This window comes from Cricetulus griseus, chromosome 3, assembly GCF_003668045.3.
Source record: "Cricetulus griseus strain 17A/GY chromosome 3, alternate assembly CriGri-PICRH-1.0, whole genome shotgun sequence".
NCBI lineage: Eukaryota > Metazoa > Chordata > Mammalia > Rodentia > Cricetidae > Cricetulus > Cricetulus griseus.
Genome location: NC_048596.1, coordinates 93,930,843 through 93,951,705, shown reverse-complemented (window position 1 = coordinate 93,951,705; position 20,863 = coordinate 93,930,843). Strand labels below are relative to the sequence as shown.

Genomic DNA, 20,863 nt, shown 5'->3' with positions numbered 1-20,863 from the left:
GCAATCTACCTCTTACTTGAGAGTGAAAATGTATACTGAGATAAAGCAAGCAAACCACATAGCTGAGTTTGACCTAGCAAACTAGCAAAGACTCAACAAGGTGAGCTCTTATTAATGTGGACATTTCATGGTTCCAAGGTGTATATGCATGGGCAGGGTTGAGGACCTCTTTACTTACCTGCTCTTGTAACCACCCCCACATTTTCTAGACCCTCAGGCTTAGAACCCTCAAGTTCTCTCTATTCAGCCAGTGTCTCCTGGAGACTACTACATCTTAGTTCCTGCCCATGTTAGAGGGAAAAAACTTCAGAGACCAAGGCTAGGCTCCTGAGCTCCCAGTGCCAGCCCTTCTCCAGATGTCCTGGTGCATTCCATCCCTCTGTATGTATCCCAGGTATCCACAGTACTATTCCAGGTGACTTCTGGTTACCCTGACAGAACAGAGCCGGAGGCTGGATACAAACTGCAGTTTATTAAGGCTCCAGAGTGAGAATTGGCACTTGTTCTGGGCAGGGGCAGGGGTGTCAAAGGAACCCAAAGAAATTGGGTCCTAACAGGTTGGAGGGACTTCCCCCATCCCCCTACCCCCCAATAAATAAAGTCTCAGCTCCATTGCAGGGTGCTGGTGCAGGACAGAAAGGATTGGCTGAAGAGAAACCAAGGCTGTTGCCTCATTCTTATTTCTCCTCACACTGGATCTGGACACAGGTCAGTGACCAACAGACCCTCTGTGGTCCTAGTGCTGAGGAGACTGGGGTAAAATGTGGGACCTGTCCCAACTATAAGAGTTTGGGGTGGAGATTTGGGGACTGGTGGTGGCCTCCCCATGGCCAGTCATGATCTGAGGCTGCCCAGGGCAGGCTGAGAACGGGGCCTGCTTTGGGGACACTGTACGTATCCCAGGTCGGGGCCCAGTTAGGGCCACAGCTAGATGCGCAGCTCTGTGTCATCAGGCGGCTCCAGGCCAGACTCTGTGCTGAGTGCTGAAGCTGAGGGGCCCTGGGCTACCCCGAATGGTGAGACAACAGGGGAACGAGCAGCCAAAGGAGACAGTGAGGGTGAGAAGCTGGGAGACATGGCAGCAGAGGACAGGGAACCTTCATGGCTGATGGGAGAGCGGTGAGAGGCTGGTGGGAAGATGGCCCGGGCTGCAGCTGTGCTTGCAGGTTTTGGGGGAACAGACTTGGCTCCTGGATGGGCCACAGCAGTGATGAGGGGTGGCGGGTCAATACGGGGAGCAGGAGGACATGGCCGAGCTTCATCCTTGAGCCGAGCTATCTCTGTGAAGACACTGGCCAAAGGTTGGAATTGAGGGCACCAGCTCAACAGGTAGTCCCAGTTATAGCTGCCACGGAGCTCTTCCTCACCAGCCACGATGGCTGTCAGAGCACCAGCTACACATGGCTTTCCATCTGCTGGGAAGCCATAGTCCCCAGTGGGTGCAGGGCTCAGGCCACAGCCCCCCAGGAAGGCTGTAGCAGTGGATGGAGGCCCCTCCTCTCGGTACAGAGTGGCTCCTGAACCCGGCAGCAGCAACCCTGCCTTTCGGCCCTTATACCAGGTGTCAGGGGCAGGAGGCTCACAGGATGTGTCACTCAGTCCATCTGCATCCTGCTGGATGCCTGAGTCAGGGCCTCGGGCTGCCAGGGAGGAGGCAACACTGGCCACACGGGGAAACTCATTGATCATGCGGATCTCGTCATCCTCTGCAGCCTCTGCTGAGCCTCGGCCACTTGAATGTGAAGGGTCCAAGGAGCCACCACGAGGGTAGGGTCCTCCAGCTCCTGGCCCACCATAGCTGGGGAGAGTCTGATGATACAGGTGTTCAGAGGGTGGTGGACTCGGGGGTTCCCGGCCCAGTTTCTGTAAAGAGCTACTGGCTATGGGTGCTGCTTGTGACATCGGACCAGGGGCTGCCTCAGCCTTGCGGTTCCGTGCCCGAACAAGGCCCAGGACCAGAGCTGCCAGAGCAAGTACTACCACAACTCCCAAAGAGGCTGCCACAGCCCCTACCAATAGCAAGTTGAGGTCAGGTGCCAGGCCCAGAGCAGTGTGGGTAATATCCACAGTCACAGGCACTGTGGCACTCCGGGACCCAGGCAGAGGCCCTCTTGCTACTACCTCCAGCCTTAACTCCCGAGGTGCTTCGCGTCGGGTCCGGCCCCCACCCCCAGAGGTGGTTGTTCCACTTCCTGGTGCCCGACTGTCCACTCGTAGGTACAGAGCACCTGTCGTCTGGTTGATACCAAAATAGGGGGAAGAGGTAGCCAGCGAATAGAGCACCAAGCCATCAGCACCCCCATCCTCATCTGTGGCCTGCACATGACCCAGGCTGTGGCCACGCTGGGCACCTTCTGGCACTTGGAAGTGGAAAGTTGGAGCCAGGAATACAGGGTCATATTCATCTTCTCCGGTAACCAGCACTGACACAGTGACAGAGGCTGAGAGATTCCCAGCATCAGCAGCACCCACTAGCAGACGGAAGCTTCCTGTGTGCTCATAGTCAAAAGGCACTCGTGCCCGAAGTTCCCCTGTTGAGCTGTTCAGTGAAAATGCCTCACGACCCTCAGGTCCTGGCATTGCCTCCAACAGGCTGTACTGAAGTCTACCAAAAGTCCCAGCATCCCCATCAATTGCATGTAGTGTGGTCACAAGAGTGCCTGGAGGCTGGTTCTCAGCAAGGCTAGTGCTGAGCAGGTTCAATGGGAAGGCTGGACCATGGTCATTCACATCTAGGACCTCAACTGTTACTGGAACCAAAGCAAAGTGTGTTCCAGCAGGATCAGCTGCCTGCACCACAAGCTGGTGTCGAGCCTGGGTTTCGCAGTCCAAAGGGTGGGCCAGACGCAAAGCACCAGAGTTCTCATCCAGCTCAAAGAGCCCCAAAGGGTCACCAGAGCTGAGGGTGAAACGCACAAGGCCATGAGGTCCAGGGTCAGCATCAGAGGCCTCCACATGTAACAGCTCAGCTCCAACAGGCATGTCCTCAGGTACTGTCACACGGTAGGATGCTTGGGTAAATACAGGTGGGTTGTCATTGACATCCAGTACAGTGACTGTCACTGGCACGGCTGAACTTCGGGGTGGCTGTCCCCGATCAGCTGCAGCCACAGTTAGATTGTACTGTGTCAGGCTTTCAAAGTCTAGAGGCTCAAGCAACACTAGGCAACCCAATGCCTGAGGACCTGATCCAACACCCTCCCCAGCCTCAGTCAGTCGGGGCTCCAGCTGGAAGACTCGGCCCCGATTGCCACTGATGATGCTGTAGTCCACAGTGGCATGGGTGCGGCTTCCATCAGCATCTGTGGCCTCCAGGGTGAGCAGGGTGGAACCAGGGGGCAAATCTTCAGACACAGCAACACGGTAGTGTGGTAGTGTGAAGCTTGGGGCATAGTCATTCTGGTCCTGCAGCTGAACATGCACCGTGGCCCGGGCCACTCGGCCTGGAGCCCCATGGTCTCGTGCTTCCAGCACCACATCCACCACTCCTGGCCCCTCCTGGCCCAAGGCCACTGCTCCTACTGTTGTGAACAGAGTTCCTGAGATGAGAAGGGCAGGAAAAGAAGCAAGCATTCAGTGATGTCAATGAGTCAACAAGAACAACTCTCCAGAGTCTAGGCAATGGCTTTGAGATTCAGACTCCTAGGAGCAGCCCACATGCTGGGGCAGTATGCAGTGTCCTTGAGTATTCAGAGCTCAGAAAACAGCTTCTAGACATACAGCCAGTCAGAAGGGACCTTTATTAAAGATAGGGGGCAGTGGGTGTCCTCCCTGGGTCAGAGATCCAGGAGTCGAGACATGATGAACTAGCAAATGTTAGGACTGATTGCCAAATCTAACCCAATAGTGATACAGGGAAGACATACCATTGTTGGGGTCAACACTGAAGCCCTCACCAGGAGAAGCCAGATGGTAGGAAATGTGACCATTGGCGCCAGAGTCTCTGTCAGTGGCAGAGACGGAGAGAATGGCACTGCCTGGTGGGGTGTGCTCCAACATCATCACCTGATGAGTAAAAGAAAGTATTGGAGGCCAAGCTTCCCAGCTGCGCTACTGTTTCCCCTTAGCTTATGAGCCGGAAGTTGGCTCCATGAACTACACTTGGTGTCCAACATAGAACCATACTCCCTCGTATTGGAATAGGAGCTGCACACCTTCTCTCTTCTCACCACAGAGTGCAGAACTTGGATGCAGTTCACAGGACTCAGAAAGTTGGCCTAAAATAGAACACTCCCCACCCATTCCCACATCAACCTCAACATCCACTCTAGCTACTTCTACCTCTGTTATATTGCTCCAACACAAACAGTCCCAGGCCCAGGTATGGGGACATCCAGAAAGAGTTAGTACCTGGTAGAGGCTCTGTGAGAAGGTAGGTGCATTGTCATTGACATCCTCCACAAGTACTGTGAGGTTGGCATGGCCCTCGTGAGGTCCATCATGTGCCAGCAGCTGTAGGTGGTAGTGGTCACATTGCTCAAAGTCTAGGGGCCCCGTGAGGGAGACACGTCCTCCATAGCGACCAATACTGAAGGGATCCTGAGGCCCAGATGGGCTCAGCACATACCATAGCACTGGTCCAGAATCCACATCATTCCCAGTTACCTGTGCGATCTCTGAACCCAACAGTGCATCTGCCAAACACGAAGGAAAGGTGATTGCAGCCTTCTCCTCAAGACAGGTGCCCTTTACACCTCTTGCTTTACTCAGCCCTCACCTTCTGACACTCGGAGCTCCCAGGGCTGGGGGATGGTGGGGCGATTATCATTGGTATCGATGACCATCACTGTCAGGGTAGCTGAACCCACCAGGGCTGGGCTTCCTCTGTCTGTGGCCATCAGTACCAGCCTAGATACAGAGCATAGTCAGGGAGCAGGGCCTAGAGATAGGAATGAACCCTGGGAAGGGCAAGGAGGATTCAGGATAAAGCTTGGCTTTTGGAGGAATTTGAGATGTGGCTTAGGGAGTGACAGAAATGCAAGAAAGGGCTTGAATCCATACACACTCAAGATGGGGTCTTGGACCCACAGGTGCCAGCTCTCACCGTGTTTCAGCCCAGATTTCCCGGTCCAGGATAGCTGTGGTAGTGATAGTGCCTGTAGCTGGGTCTACATGAAATAAACCCCGTGCTGGCTGGGATGCAGCCAGACTGTAGGAGATCTGTCCTCCAGAGCCTTGATCCAGGTCATCCGCTTCCACCTAGTAAGTGTAGAAAATTGCTGACACTGGTGTGGTCACAAACAAGTCTGACCAGCCCTGTCCCTTATCTTCCCACCACACCCCACACCTGCAGCAGAGGCCCCTCCAAAGGTCGGGACTCTGGCAGGAAAGCCACATAGTGAGGCCGCAGGAAACGGGGAGCATTGTCATTGGCGTCTTGAAGGGTCAGGGTCAGCACTGAAAAAGCAAAGGCTCCTCCACTCTCTGCTTGGAGCACCAGTCGTAGCCGTGGGCTTGTCTCAAAGTCAAGACCCTCTGCTGAGCGAACTGTGATGGCTCCTGTGGGAGACAGGCTGCATCAGCGATAGCTCCTTTCCTTGCTCTGGAGCCTCCTCTGAGGGCAACCTCCTCCTCCCACCAAACTCCTCTGGCCCAGAGAACCTACTCCTCCAGGAGCCTCTCTCCTTACAAGACTGTTCATATTTCTTACCTGTGCTAGGCTGGATGGAGAATATCCCTTTCTCATTCCCACTGAGAATGCTATAGGTGATTGGTCCATTTGAGCCCCCTGAATGGACAGCCTTTGGGGAGATGACTGGAGTTCCTGTCGGGAAGACAAGAGAGGAAACATGGTATTGGCTGGACTGTGGTCACCACATTGTCAGTGACTAACCCCAGTCATTCCAGGGGTTCAAATCTGGGACTCACCTGGGGGTGCATTTTCACGGAGAACAGCCTCATTACTAGTTCGGGGGAAGCGGGGTCCACGCTCAGACTCTCCCTGTATTCCAACAATGACCACACCAGTGGCAGAGCGAGCTGGTCGGCCAAGGTCAGTAGCCACAATGAAGAGGACACGATCCCGAGGTCCCAGAGCTACAGGAGAGCGAGCCACACGGATTTCACCAGTGTAAGAGTCCACAGTGGTGCCAGGGGGTGGTGTGCCTGCCAGCCGGTATAGAATGGAGGCATTGGCACCGGCATCACGATCTTCAGCTCGGAGTGTGGCCAGAGCCAGGGTTGGTCTACTGAGACTAGGAACTGAGCGGGGTAGGCGGAGGCGCAGAGGACTGGTGGGGAAGGTAGGTGCGTGATCATTGACATCACGCACTGTGATGGTGATTGGTACCGTGGTACTCAGGGGCCCAGCAGCTGCACCATCCACTGCATTCACAGAAAAGGCATAGCTGGCACAGTGTTCTCTGTCCAAGGCAGTAGCTGTGCGTAGCTCTCCAGATGTAGGTTCCAGTAGGAAGGCCCCTGCTGTACCTGCTCCCAGGTAGTACATCACACGGCCATTGTCCCCATCATCTGGGTCATGAGCCTGTAGTTGCAGCAGTAGGGTCCCTGAAGGCGCATCCTCAGGTACCTCCACAGAATAAGCAGGCACAGGAAAGGCTGGGGCATGGTCATTGGCATCCAGCACTGTCACTGTCACAAGCAAGGTGGCACTGAGGGCTGGCTGGCCTCCATCCCTGGCCTCTATCTGTAGCTTGAATGCTGGCTCTACCTCCCGGTCTAGTGGCCTCATGGTGCCAAACTCCCCAGAAGTAAGATCTAGGGTGAAGGCTCCTGAAGGGTCGCCATCTGCAGAGAATATGCACACACAAACATGTATATATTAGCCCATGAGTAGGGATAACTTCTAGCTAACAACAGGAATACAAGTAGTAGAAGGGAGCTGGGAGGACAGTAAAGAAACACAAAGGCAAAGAGAAAAGAGAAACACCAAGGGCAAAGAAGACTACTATGAAGCACATAGAGTGTGGTGTTGGGACTCCAGAGTCCCTTGAGACCCTTTCAATATAGTGAAAGAATTTTCCTTCAACATTACATGTCTTTTCATTCTCGTCTCACAAATGTAAAATTGGATTTGTGGATGCTATATGGCATTATCATTTGGTTAACAGAGTATGTGTTTGTGTTCTGTATTTTCCAGAATATGCTAGGTAAAGAGCCCAATTCTCACCAGTGGTAGCGTGTAGCCGGAAGTGGCCGTCCCCTCCAGCCGCAAGGCGATAGGACACCCGGGCAGCCTCCCCCAAGGTGTATTTTCAGAGACTCAATTTATCCTGGCAACCTTTAGTTACATTTAAATAACTGCAAACTCAATACTGTTCACCAATTTGTTAGGAATCCTAACATTTTCTTATGCCTGTGCAGAAATAGCAAGCAATATCCTTAATTGTTTGTTCCCTCTATGATATCTAATTTTTTGTAAGTTTTAATATGAAACACAGCAAATACTGTTTTTTAACGTGCTACCTACAAACCCTTGGGGTTCTCAAAACTTAAAAGTATAGCAGGCTTAGTAGTGTAATCCCAGCTACTCTGGAGCCTGAAATTGGACAGCCATGAATTTAAGACCAGCCTGGACAGTGTAGTTGAGACCCTATCACATAAAACAAAGTTTTAAGAGTCCCTGATACTGAAAGGTTTGAGAACAGCTAACTCTGTGTGGAGAGACAAGCAAGAAAAGAAATAGGATAAAGAAAATAGATGTAGAGAAAGATAAAGAACCGGAGATACTAGAAGAGGTAACTTAAGTACACTGATCGTCAGAAAAGAAATAGAAGACACAAGGAGGGAAAAGATACACAGAAATATTGGCATAAACTGGCAAGGGTCAAGAAGCAGCAAGAACCGAGCAAGTAGTTGCTGGTCTTGTGGCTCTGGACGCCTCTCACCCAGGATGCGGTACTGTAGCTGTCCATTGAGCCCCTTGTCTGGATCAGAGGCCCGTAGGATGGTAAGGGTTTGGGGGTCCTGGCCTTCAGGCACTTCCAGGGATAGGTGGGTATTCCCAAAGGTTGGAGTATGGTCATTCTCATCTTCCACAGTCACTCGAACTATAGCATGAGTTAACAGGGGTGGCGAGCCTCTGTCCCGGGCATATACTGTGGAGAAAGAAAACAAGATCTACCCTACCCCATGCCATGGATAAATCCATAGGTATGTTCACCAGGTACACATATAAAACAGAAAATGTCTATCTCACCACATACCCTGGAGCACACACATGGGCACACATAACATATATGTCAGAAAACTATTTTTTATGTCCCATGCTGACTATATGCAACTAGCTTCAGTTAGTGATGATGTGACAGAAACAACAATAAATTAGGTATCAAAGCCTGAACTGAATTCTCAGCCCTGCCACTTCCACCCCGTTAGCTTGAGCAGGTCACTTAACCTCTCTGCTGATATCAATATGCTCCTCTGATAAGTGGCTGCAGTATAATCAAAGGAGATATAAAGGGCTTGGTGGTGACAGTATGCACTGGAAAATTAGTGATGGCAGGATAGATGTTAGTTCATCTTACACTCTCCCTTGAAGCTCCCAAAATGTAACAGGAGCTGTGTTGTATACACCATCTCTGGAGGTCCTGTCAGTGTACCTGTCAAGTTGATCTCCTCCTGCTCCTCCCGATCCAGGGCCCTCAGAGTCGTGAGAACTCCAGTGTTTGGGTCCAGAGAGAAGCTCTCACCAGAGACACCCCCATAAGTCACTTGCCCATTGGCCCCTAAGGAGAGGCAGCATGGATGATGATCAGATGGCAAATATCTCTTTTATTGCCTTGCCTCATCCCTCTAACAATTCACTCCCAACTCCATCCCTCTCACAATTCATTCCTACAGGTCTTACCAAGGTCAGGGTCAGTTGCCTTCAGAGTGAGCAGAGAAGTGCCAGGTGGGCTGTTCTCACGAAGGAGGACGCTGTACTCCTGGTGAGGGAAAGCGGGTGCCTCGTCGTTGATGTCAACAACACTGACAGTCAGGAGTTGAGTAGATGAACGTGGCGGGGAGCCATGGTCCAAGGCCACCACTGTCAGTACATGCTCAGCTCGCTGTTCACGGTCCAGAGGCCGCACCACGGACAGCGCTCCTAGGCAGCAGTAAGGTGGTTGGTAGCCAACTTGAGTATTTCTTGTACTTCAGCACCCTCCACGCCTCCCATCCAGAGCCCAATTCTCACCAGTGGTAGCGTGTAGCCGGAAGTGGCCGTCCCCTCCAGCCGCAAGGCGATAGGACACGCGGGCAGCCTCCCCCAAGTCTGGATCCCGAGCTACCACGTGCAACGCCGCGGGCCCGGGCGGCTGATCCTCTGGAAGGCGCACCCGTGAGGGGGAGGCAAAGACCGGGGCGTTGTCGTTTTCATCCGTGACAAAGACGCGCGCCGAAACGCGCGCTGCCCGGCGGCGGCTGGCATTGGCTGGTCGGTCGGTGGCTTCCACGAGCAGCAGCAGCGCGGGTGTGGTCTCCCGATCCAGGCCGCGCGGAGCGCTGAGCGCCCCGGTGCGCGCGTCCAAGCGCAGGGCGGGCACCGGGGGCTCCTGCCGCAGCAGGCGGTATCGCACGTCGCTGTTGGGGCCTGGGCCATCGGCGTCCGATGCACGGAAAGTGTACAGCGTGGCGCCGGGCTCGGGGTTTTCGGGTAGTGCCAGTGCCAGGGGGTCGCGCGCGAAAGCGGGAGCGTGCTCATTCTCGTCCTGTACGCGCACCTGCACTCTCAACAGCCGCGCGCCTGCGCCTCCAGGCCCCTCGGCGCGCACCGTGAGCGCGCGCCAGGCCGGCCCCGCCTCGAAGTCCAAGGGACGAGCCAGGTACAAGCGACCTGAGACCGAGTCCAGAGCAAAGGTGCCGTCGGGGTCGGCGCCACCCACCAGAGTGTAGGTAAGTGCGCCCACACTGGCTGTCTCCTGCAGGGCCACCGAACCCAACAGGGATCCAGGTCGAAGTCCTTCAGCTGCTGTCACCGTCAGGACTACAGGCACTGTCGCCGTAGGGTCAGGTTCTGTGAGATCCGGTGACTCCACCGTGCGGGTGGAGGGAAGCACCTATTGCGCACCAGAGCGGGAAAACTGAATCAGGAGGATCTGTGTAAAAGAGGGTCTGTGCTGGCTTTTTGGGTAATAGGGAAGGTTAGTCAGAGTGGACTGACAAATAGTCCAAGGATCTCAAGAAGCTGGATCTACAGGAAGGGACCCAGAGGGCCAGACCAGGGGGCTTTAGGAAAGACAACCATACCTGCACTAGCAGTTGGAGGCTGGCACTTCGAGGGGGGCTGCCTTGGTCGTGAGCGCTCAGAGTTAGCACATAGTGGGGCCGCTCTGCTCTAATCAGGGATGCTGCAGTGTGCAGCTCCCCGGTGTGAGGATGCAGAGAGAAGAGCTCCGAGCCAGGACCTGGGGACAAGCAGAGGAATCATGAGGTTTGGGCAACTAGAGCAAGGCAGCCATGAAAGCCCTGATCACTCCCAGGCTCCCTCCTCCCTGCCTTCATACCAGTTAGGGTGTACAGGATGGTTCCATTCTCCCCCTCATCTGGATCTTTGGCCTGCAGAGTAGTCACCAGTGTCCCTGGAGGCACACGGTCTGGTACCTGTGGGAACACAACTCACCTACAGTTGTCTCCTTCCAATGCTTAAAATAGCCCAGAATTGGTTTTCATTCACCTATGCATAGGCAGAACTGTCTTCCTTTTGTCTTACACCTGTTCTAGGAGGTAGTCTCTCTTACCTGTACTCACAGCTCAATGGGGAGACCCCTTCCCATCTCTTACACCTCTTCAGAGTATGTTCCTGACACTTTACTCACCTGTATAGGGAGGCCCCCGCCAGCAGCCCCTGAAGCTTGCAGGAAGGTGGGACTGTTGTCATTGAGGTCCAGCACTGCAATATGCACAGTGCCTGTGGTGCTGCGAGGTGGACTCCCTGAATCCTGCACATGCACCAGGAGCTGGAAGCTGCTCTGATGCTCCCGGTCCAGGCTTTGAAGTGTAGTTACTTCTCCTGGAAGTGAAGATGGAGATTTGGGATGGGATGTTTAAGGATTCAGAGCCTGGGAACTACAGATAAGGTGTGGCTGGGATGTGGGCAAGTGCCAGGGCCAAACTCCAGGCTGAATCCTGATGCTTATAGTCAAGATCCAGGCTGGGGATCTTGTCTGGGTATTTGCCAGTCTAGAGATGACGCTACAGTGTCTCAGTGCTTACCAGTCTGGGGGTGGATGCGAAAGGCCTTGCTGTCTTCTGACAGCTGTCGAAGGCTGTAGGTCAGACGTCCATTGGGTCCTGAATCTCTGTCAGTGGCAAAGACTCGGCCTACACTGGTCCCTGGGGGTTGATTCTCTGCTACAGCCAGGAAGGTGGGCTCTTCAGACAAGCGGGGACTATGGTCATTTTGGTTGAGGATGCTGACCCTCACAGTGGCTGTGCCTGTCTGTTGCCCCAATTCAGCTCTGGAACCAGATACCGCCATCACCTTCAATGTGTACAACTCTTGGGATTCACGGTCCAGTGCTGCCCGTACCCATAGCCACCCACTCTGTGGCTCCAGGCCAAAGGGGTTACTGGCTCCATCTGCTGCAAGATGATAAGTAACAGGGCTCCCATCTGGTGCCTGAGCCTGCACTTGCAAGATCTGAGTTCCAGTGGTAGTGCTTGAGGGCAAATCTACACGGTAGGTAGGGCTGTCAAACCGTGGAGCCAGTCCATGGATTCCCAAGTCCTGTATTACCACACGAAGTCGAAAGTGGCTGGTGCGTGGTGGGGAGCCTCCATCCCGGGCCTCCACCTCCAACTCATAGGCTGGACCCCCTGGAGGTCCCAGAGGTCCCATAAGCCGGATGTGGCCTGTGATAGGGTCCACAGTGAACATTCCATCACCTCCTGCAAGTAGACTAAAGGTGACTTGACTGTTAGCACCTGAGTCAGGGTCTAGAGCACGCAGTGTATAGATGGGAGTCCCTGGAGAGGTGTTTTGTGGCAGTAATACGGTGTCTTCAGGGGCAGGGAAGGCAGGAGAGTTGTCATTCACATCATCCAGCAGCACACGGACCCGAGCCACAGCAAAAGCTGGAGGGATTCCACTGCCTGCTCGAATTTCTAGCTCTAGGACAGGTCCCAGAAGCTCCCGGTCCAGAGGGCGAATTGTTTTTAAAAGCCCTGAGGGTGACTCGAGGGAGAAGAGTCCTTGGGGGTCCCCACCTGATAGGGTGAGGGCCACAGGCCCTAAACGACCTAGGGAGAAAGACAGAAACATCAGGAAAGAGGTAAAGGTCACGTCTTAATCCCAAGAAGGACAGTCTCCACGTTTGTGCTTTACAGAGTATTAGGAAAGGAGAAGGTGTTGGCAGGGAAATTGGTTGGCATTAGGGTGGTATTCATGTGCCATACTGTTTTGTCTTAGAGCTCCCAGTGGTATGCTGCTCTGAGATGGGACTGAAAGACTGTACTGGGATATCTGATACCTGGTGGGTTGTGTGCCTGTACTATGCCCACACTGGTGCCTGGTGCCACATCCTCTGGCACTGAAAAAACATACTGTAGTTGTTCAAATATAGGTGGTGTGGGGGTTCCAGGCACAATGCTGATGTTGACTCGGGCAATGGGTTCTGCTTGCAGGCCACCTCCATCCTGAGCCCCAATCTCCAGCTGCACCACAGAATTAGCCCGTCTGGCCAAGGGCCAGGCTACTGTCAACAGCCCTGGAGAAGGAAGAGAAGCAAAAGTAGATGAGGGAAAGAATAGGGAAAGAGGAGACAATATATTATTTAGGCAGGTGAGGAGGAGGAGTTGATAGCAGGTCCTGGTGATGGGAGGATCCTCACCTGAGTGTGCATCCAATGCAAAGAGTGGGGGACTATTGCCAGCCAGGATGTGGTAGGAGAGCTGCCCATGGGGTCCCTGGTCAGGGTCATGGGCATGCACCCTCAGCACAGCTGTGCCTGGTGTACTCTGAGCACTCAGACTGGCAGCATACTCCCGTGGATAAAACTGAGGTGGGTTGTCGTTCTCATCAGCCACAAACACCTTCACATACACTATGGACTTGAGGCCTCCCTGGTGGAATATGTAACCATCGGTCAGTAGGCTTGTCTAGCCTTGGTGAGAACACTACCCTAATATCTCTGGCCAAGGTCCATTTACTTACCCCATCGATAGCTGTCACTGTGAAGTCAAAGCTTGAAGGTCCCTGGTCACGGTCCAAGGTCCGGGTAGTACATACATCACCACTGTGGGCATCAATACGGAATGGGGGAGATCCAGAAGCTCCAATCCCAGCACCCAAGGAATAGGAGAGGAGGCCAAATGAACCGCTATCAGCATCTGTGGCTGTCACCTGGGGAGAAGCTGGGGTAAGTGATGCCACCTTTTGCTGGTCAGAAAAGTCGGAGCTAAATGGAGTTTAGAAGGCACTGCTGGAGCCCAAAGACCCTGGATGATGCACACACAGAGGACTAGAATGTGACCAAACCCAAACCCAGGCCAGATCCCACCCCTTAGGTTCCTGGGAGGCTCTGGTTACAATTGTTTTTTGTTAAATGGCAAATAAGACCCTGCCAAGGCTGAACCTTGGAAACAGCTCTTTACTGTGGCTGTGGGCCCAGATATCCCAGGAGACAGACTTTCTTCTGCATGAATCCCTGTGGGCAGCAGCACAGCTGCAGTCATCAATATGTAACCTTGTTTGATGTGTGCTTGAAGGCACTTTAATATATAGTGTTGATTCATTAGCATTGACTTCACAGACACAATACAGTAAAGATGCAGCCATGGTATACTTAGATACTATAACTTCTGTCTGATCAAAGCTTATCAAATGCATGTATTATTATTATTATTATTATTTTATTATTATTAATTTTATTATTATTTTGGTTTTTTGAGACAGGGTTTCTCTGTGTAGCTTTGGAGGCTGTCCTGAAACTCACTCTGTAGACCAGGCTGGCCTAGAATTCACAGAGATCCGCCAGCCTTTGCCTGCTAAGTGCTGGGATTAAAGGCATGCCACCACTGCCCTGCACATATATTTTATTCTAAAAGGCATATCACAGCCTTCTACTCACTAGGCAGAACTGTACTGTTCTACTTGGAGGTTGTTTTAAACAGCAAAATCACTAATAGAAAGCACAAAAACAATAAAATGTGTAACCAAAACAGAGCTCAGAAAGGACACTTGGTCACAGGAGAGCTGAGACAAGAAGCAAAATGTCACTTGTTTCAACCTCAAGCTGGGAACCTACATATTGGGTGACTTATCTCTGCATGTGCCTTGGGTTACAAATAAATTTTACAAAGAGATGAATCTGCATATAATAAAGACCAGCTACAAAGTACAGTACCCAGGGCAGCAACTCTAATTCCAGAGGACTCCAGGAAACTACTATCCTCATCAAGCAGAGAATTGGTTGATAAATAGTTACAAGATTGATATTTTAAGTTTAATCTTAATGTGCATGGAGTCTTGTTTTTGTTTTTGTTTGTTTTGTTTTGGTTTGGTTTTTTTGAGACAGGGTTTCTCTGTGTAGCTTTGGAGCCTATCCTGGCACTTGCTCTGAAGACCAGGCTGGCCTCGAATTCACAGAGATCTGCCTGCCTCTGCCTCTGCCTCCCTAGTTCTGGGATTAAAGGCGTGTGCCACCAACGCCCAGCTCTTGTTTTGTTTAGAGATGGGGATCTACCTCACCATGCAGCTCAGATTGGCCTTAAATTCATGATCCTCCTGTCTCACCCTCCTAAGTGCTAGGATTGCAAGTGTGCCACCAATCCCAGTTTATCTGTTTAATCTTTACTTTAGTGTTCATTACACACTTGAATCCGATCACTGCAGGGTCTGCTCTGTGGTTTCTGGATGCCGCTCATGTATGTTAGCCTAGGATAGGGCCAGGTACACAGAACATGCTCTGTGCATATTTGTACATTGAGGGAAGAGGCTTCTGATCACCCTGCTTTGTAACAAAACTTTCTTTCACACTCAGTTTTAGACATTGGGTGCACACTAGGCCCTCCATAGTGGGTTAGCTGGTGGCTGACTGCTGCAGGCTGTGACAAAGTGCTCTTTGTGGGTAGAGAGACCTCAGGGGTCATGATATGCTGCAAGAGGAAGCTTCAGAGTTCCCCTTCTCAGCCAGAAAATGTGCTCAGAAAGAAAGCTGGCCAAGGTTTTCTGATTGTTGCCCAGGCTCTTGACAGAAATGGTCTGTGCCATTGTTTATCCTCCCGAGAGACATTAAGACCCTGCCATGGCCGAACCCTGGAAACAGCTCCTGCTCCAGCTCTTTACCGTGGCTGTGGGCCCGGATATCCCAGGAGACGGACTTCCCCCTTGCATCTATCCCCACAGACAGCAGCACAGCTGCAGCTGCCTTCAGGAGCTGTTAAACACCTCTGCCCTCTGACTCTGTTGCAGGAAGAAAGCAATAAACAGTGGTAAGGGGAAGTTGTCAGGAAGTGACCCCCCAAAAGGCTCAGGGGCCTTTGACTGGAAATGACCAAGGCAGGAGTGAATTTCCTGACCCCCCCTGCTCAGAGGTTTCTCTGTAAATGCAGACTGTTTTCAGCAGGTTCTCAGCTCTTTCTCCCATGCTGCCTCAATGCTTTTAGCAGCCTCATGCTTCTCCTCTTATCTACACTTGGCCCCTGGCTCTCATCAGATGCACCATTTCAAGGACAAAAGAAAGACCCTTTTCTACCAATTCTAACATTCCTACTAGACTCTGAACTTGTTGTATCTTCCCATCCTGACACCCTGCCTGTGTACGTCCCCTGCTCTGAGTTCTCGCTACTATCATAAACTGCTTTTCCTCCTACTGGTTCAGCCTCACCACCTGCCCTTCTCCACCTACTGTACTCTGACTGCTTTTATTCATCCTGTTCCCTGGACTCTTTCCTTGGCCTTTTTTCACCCTACAGGCCTCTTTCACTTTCCCAGCCTCAGGAACCATCTCTAGTAAGCTTTAAGCTTAGGGGACCATTCCCCTAGGCTGAAAACTTGTACATCCAGATGCCTGTTCAACATCTCCACCTGGATGTCCCACAGTGATCTTAAATCTAAACTGTCCAATATTAAACCCATGATCCTTTCAAACTTGCTGACTCTTCCATCCACTCATTCGAGCCAGAAGTTAATTCTTCCCTTTCCCTTGCCTGGTATATCAATCAGTCAGGGATTCAATAAGTCTTCATTATTGCCCTTATAGTGAATCATTTTCCTTTGGACTATTCTGACTCCTTTCTTATGGGTGTCTGACCCTCCAATCCATATTCTAAATTAAGGGTTCTCAACCTTGATAATATGACAATTTAGGTCAGATACTTTTTTAAGTCTGGAAGCTATTGTATGCTTTATATCGTGGCTAACAGCATCCTGGGCCTCTGCCCCACTGGATACTGGGAGCATCTCATCACTTACAACAATTCAAACTGTCTAACTATTGCTAAATGTCTCCTCTGGAAGGTAAAACTGCCTCCAGCTGTAAACTACTAGCCTATACTAACAGACAGTTGAGAGACAAATTTGATCATTTTTCTCCTGTACTTAAAAAAAAAAAGCTTCAATATTTTACATAGGAAAAACAAATTCCTTGGATTGATGAGGGCTCTTCACTGGCTCACCTTTCCACATAGTCTCATCTTCTCATCTCACATCTCAAGGTCCAGCAATACTGAACGACTAGGAGCCCCTTAAACAAGTCAGGTTCTCTCAGTCCTCTGCAGGTGTCACCTACCTTGGAGCCTTTCACCTCTCTGATTGCCCTATAAAGTCCCTTTTATTCTTTAGGTTTCAACTCAAAAGTCCCCGTGCTTTGGGAAACCATCCATACTGCCTATTACCCCATCATGGAAGTTTTCTTATTGCAGTAAGCTGTCTCTTTGCCAATTAAGACTTATTCAGTTTGAGTTTATTCATTACTATATTCTGTACCCCTAATACAGTGACTGGCATATGTGGTGGACATTTAATAAATGTACATTGAATAAATCAAGTGCTAAGACTTTGTAACAGTTATGAACTCCCAGTGGGCATTTTTATCTTTCCTTCATTGTTTCTAAGAGCAAAAACTCCAGGAAACCACCTTGAAAGTTGATCTTGTGCTTCAGGAACAAGCAGGGAGAGGAAAACTTTGGAAGCAATAATCCACTAGTCCTGGCCAAAAGAGTATACACATGCAAGAGTGGGTGGTGGGAGCCAGACAGCAGCAAGCAGGCAAACATCCAGGATCTGGCCAGATGGCAAGAGATCAGCCAGACCTAGGCACTAGCCTGGAAGTCTGGGCCAGCAGACAGCCCCTGAGAAGATACTTGGGTTGGCTATACATCAAGCACTGGTCTCCTAAGAGGCCTCCCTGCCCTCAGTCTTCTCACTTGCAGCTATACTTCATGGTGTGGCCAAAGCCGTCTTTCCAAAAGACATGTTGTCCTTCTTATGATTTTTAACAAAAAGTCAAAGCCTGCAATCTACCCTGTTAACTAATTTGTCTTTTTTTCCCCAACAAATCTTTTTCATCTGTATAACTGAGACCAGCCTGAACAGTATAGTCTTAACATCATGGAGGTTATTGGCTTTCTGTAGGCCAGGGTCGGAGTCCACATCTCACACAGTATTCATTTAGAAAAGTATCATTAGTTCTTCCGGGTCCCTCCTCTGGACTCCCAAAGCATTTCATTTCGTTACTGGTGTGTCTCCCTGTCTAGCCTGTGTCCTGCCTGAGGACAGGAATCTCTTTTCCTTGTTCTCTGCTCTGAACACATTGCTAGGCTTACAGTGCTCAGGAGTGACTTATCACTCACACATTGATCCATCTATCCCTCACCCTTAAAGCCAGTTAGCTACTTTAAAACAAAAAGCAAACATTTAATCCAATCATGCTCTTCCTGGCTCAAACTGCAATGATCTCCTTTATTTTCCAAGTAAAGTCCTAACACATGGTGGCCAAAGATTTCTGCAACATGGCCTCAGACTGCATCCTTAGGTTCATGCCCCCTCCCTTCCCTGAGAGGCCTTCTTTCTCTGCACACAAGGATCTTACTAGATTGTTCCTATTATTTCTCATCCTTGTCCTTGAGTCCATGTGTCTCATCAAGGCTTCCGTGCACGGGAAGGGATGGAGATTTCTTCCAGCAGAGCTTAACATTGGACTAAGCACAGAGGGCAACATAAATGCCAACCTATCCCTTGGGAAATAAGAGCCATATGGAAACTCCATCTCTGCAGCTTTGCAACTCTGCAGAACATCTCCTAAAACTACATGACACTTTTTTTTTTCCACATCCCATCTTAATTTCCTCAACTGCCAAGATTACTGGTCTCAGCTCTTGTGCCCTACCCTCATCTTCTCATTACACCATCTGCACAGACTTAGATCTCAGAGAACAGGACCAAACCCTCTGGCTTTAGTCACTGTCAACAGTTGCAAAGATAGGCTCCTGCTCTGAAGTCCTCTATGGCCCTCAGACAAACTCTTGCCCACAGTTTGTGGGCAGAGCCTACCCACCTGCAAGAAACAGGTTCCAGGCTGGGTACCTTCAGGCAGTGAGGCATTATAGAAAGTCCTCTGGAACTGGGGCTCATTGTCATTCACATCTTGTAAGGCCACACTAACTGTGGCAGAGGAGACTAAAGGGGGCAGGCCCCCGTCCGTAGCCAGTACAATAAGCTGTGGCTGAGGTTCTAGTTCATAGTCCAGTGTGGCAGCTGTGGTGATGATGCCTGAGGTGGGATCAATGGAGAACCAGTGAGTGTGAGTGCCAGGAGCCAAACTATAGGTGACCTGACCATTGGTACCTTGGTCAGGGTCTTGGGCAGTCACCCGTACCACGAAGCTGCCAGGCAATGCAACTTCAGGCAGAGGTTCAGGTCGGTAGAGTTGGCGGTCAAAAGCAGGCGCATTGTCATTGACATCAGTGACATGTAGCACAAAGGCAGCTTCAGCCCGTAGTGGGGGTGAGCCTGAGTCCGTGGCTGTAACCCGTAAGTTATAAACATCCCTCTCCTCCCTGTCCAGCCTCCGAGCCACACACACCAGGTAGATGACACTGTCTTGGGTACTTAGGGCAAAGTGGCCCTCTCCACCCTCCAGGGATACATTGACGTGAGCAAAGTCACCATCGTCTGGATCTGACACAGAGATTCGAGCAACAAGCTGTCCAGGGGGGGCAGCCTCAGACACTCGGGGGGAGCCATCAGCACTCAGGAAGATGACAGTCATGGAGGGCTGATTGTCATTAGCATCTCGAACATGCACTGTCACAAAAGCTGAACCCAGCTCTGGGTGAGCCCCACCATCTCGTGCCTGTACCACCAGTTCATGGACTCGCCTTTGTTCAAAATCCAATGGGCGCTCCAGCCTCAGAAGCCCTGTGTGTGAATCAATGGAGAAGGGTCCATCGCCTTCACTCTGTCTCCTGTTGATCTCATAAGTCACGGCTCCATTGGCACCAGCATCAGCATCAGATGCAAACACTTGCAAGACAGGACTGCCAGGGGCCAGACTCTCAGATACAACAGCATGGTATCGGCTTTGATTGAAAGCTGGGGCATGGTCATTGATATCCAGCAGTGTTACATCCAGCAGGGCCTGAGCTCTCCGCGGGGGTGAGCCACCATCGTAGGCCTCTAGTTGCAACATGTAGTGTGAGCGGTTCTCTCGGTCCAGGTCTCCAACAACTACCAACTCAGGCACTGGAGCTCCATTAGGACCAGGACGTGTCTCCAGCCTGAATGTCTCTCCAGCCCCATCACCAGATAGTGCATACCCTTGGGTTCCTAGGCGGCCAGCATCTGCATCACGAGCAGGCTCCAGTGGGTAGCGTGTACCAAGAGCTGTATGTTCAGGTATCTGCAGGGCAGCCCGGGCCTGAGGGAAAGCTGGTGCATGGTCATTGATATCAGCCACGCGAACCGTAACTTCTACAGTGGCACCATCGGGAGTGACAGCAGTGAAGCGGTAACGGTCTCTCCTCTCACGGTCCAGGACACGGGCTGTACGGACCACCCCACTGTGCTCATCAATAGAGAGGTCTGTGACCACACCACTGCCTTCCTGGGCAGAGATGAAGTACATGGGAGGAGGTGCTGTGCCTGGTGGAAGCCCTGCACTGATGTCTCCAATCAGTGTGCCTGCTGGTTGTTCCTCATCTATCTGTAGGTCCAGGCTCCCAGCTTGACCCCAGGTTCCTGGCACTCTGGCCCCCAACAGCACCAGCAGTGGCAGCAGGAGAAGAGTCCTGAAACTCTTCATGCCAGGGCAGGAGAGTTCAACACCCAGCACGTTCTGCATGGCAGAGGCAGTCCAGCTGGAGCTCCAGCTCCAGACCAGACTCCTAGCCCAGCCTGATTTCAGGATTTGGATTAGATCCAACTTGGACTCTAGCTGCAGTTCAGGCTCTCTGACCTAAGAGAAAAGCAGAGGGAAAAAGGTCACTATAGGGGAAGGATTAAGAGGTCAGAGAGACTGGGAATCAGGCCACACCAAATCTCAGACATGCTCAGTAACAGCAGGGGCTGGAGCAGGAGCTCATCCACTTCTAGGCCTCCTTGGGAATCTGTACTTTGGGATTCCCCGGAGTCTCCTCCAGTGTGCCCCGTGGCAAGCGCCCAAACCTCATCCTTAAGCAGAGTATTCCATTTCCTATTTTTCAGGTCTGAATGCCTACAAACTTTCTTCTTCTATTTCTAAACTTAAAACAACCAGCCTTTTCTTATACTTTTTTTTTTTTTCACCCAGGACTAATACCCCTTCTCTAGCCTCAATAGCCAGGTATGTGGTAACCATGTTTGAATTGTCCTTTCCTCTCTCCTCAACTTCTACCAATATTTAAACATCTGGTGTCCTTTAGCCCTACTTCACTCTCTAATTGACAAGAGATGAGTTCCAACTACAAACAGTGAAAAAAGGAAACAGGTCCTGGTTTCATG

General features: G+C 51.4%; 1 protein-coding gene across 1 annotated transcript; it reads right to left on the bottom strand.

Annotated features, from left to right (window-relative positions):
• Nucleotides 1-488: 488 nt before the first annotated feature.
• Dchs1 (dachsous cadherin-related 1) lies at nt 489-20,288 on the bottom strand. The gene is made up of 20 exons (XM_035442299.1): nt 18,441-20,288; nt 13,097-13,285; nt 12,774-13,005; nt 12,414-12,650; nt 11,158-12,183; nt 10,761-10,954; nt 10,449-10,545; nt 10,192-10,349; nt 9,140-10,001; nt 8,810-9,049; nt 8,562-8,687; nt 7,848-8,057; nt 5,869-6,747; nt 5,651-5,764; nt 5,288-5,499; nt 5,045-5,199; nt 4,718-4,848; nt 4,351-4,634; nt 3,867-4,005; nt 489-3,539 (listed from the first exon to the last, which is right to left on the bottom strand). The coding sequence occupies exons 1-20, from the start codon at nt 20,223-20,225 to the stop codon at nt 928-930; spliced, it is 9,882 nt and encodes a 3,293-aa protein (XP_035298190.1). The 5' UTR covers nt 20,226-20,288; the 3' UTR covers nt 489-927.
• Nucleotides 20,289-20,863: the final 575 nt, after the last annotated feature.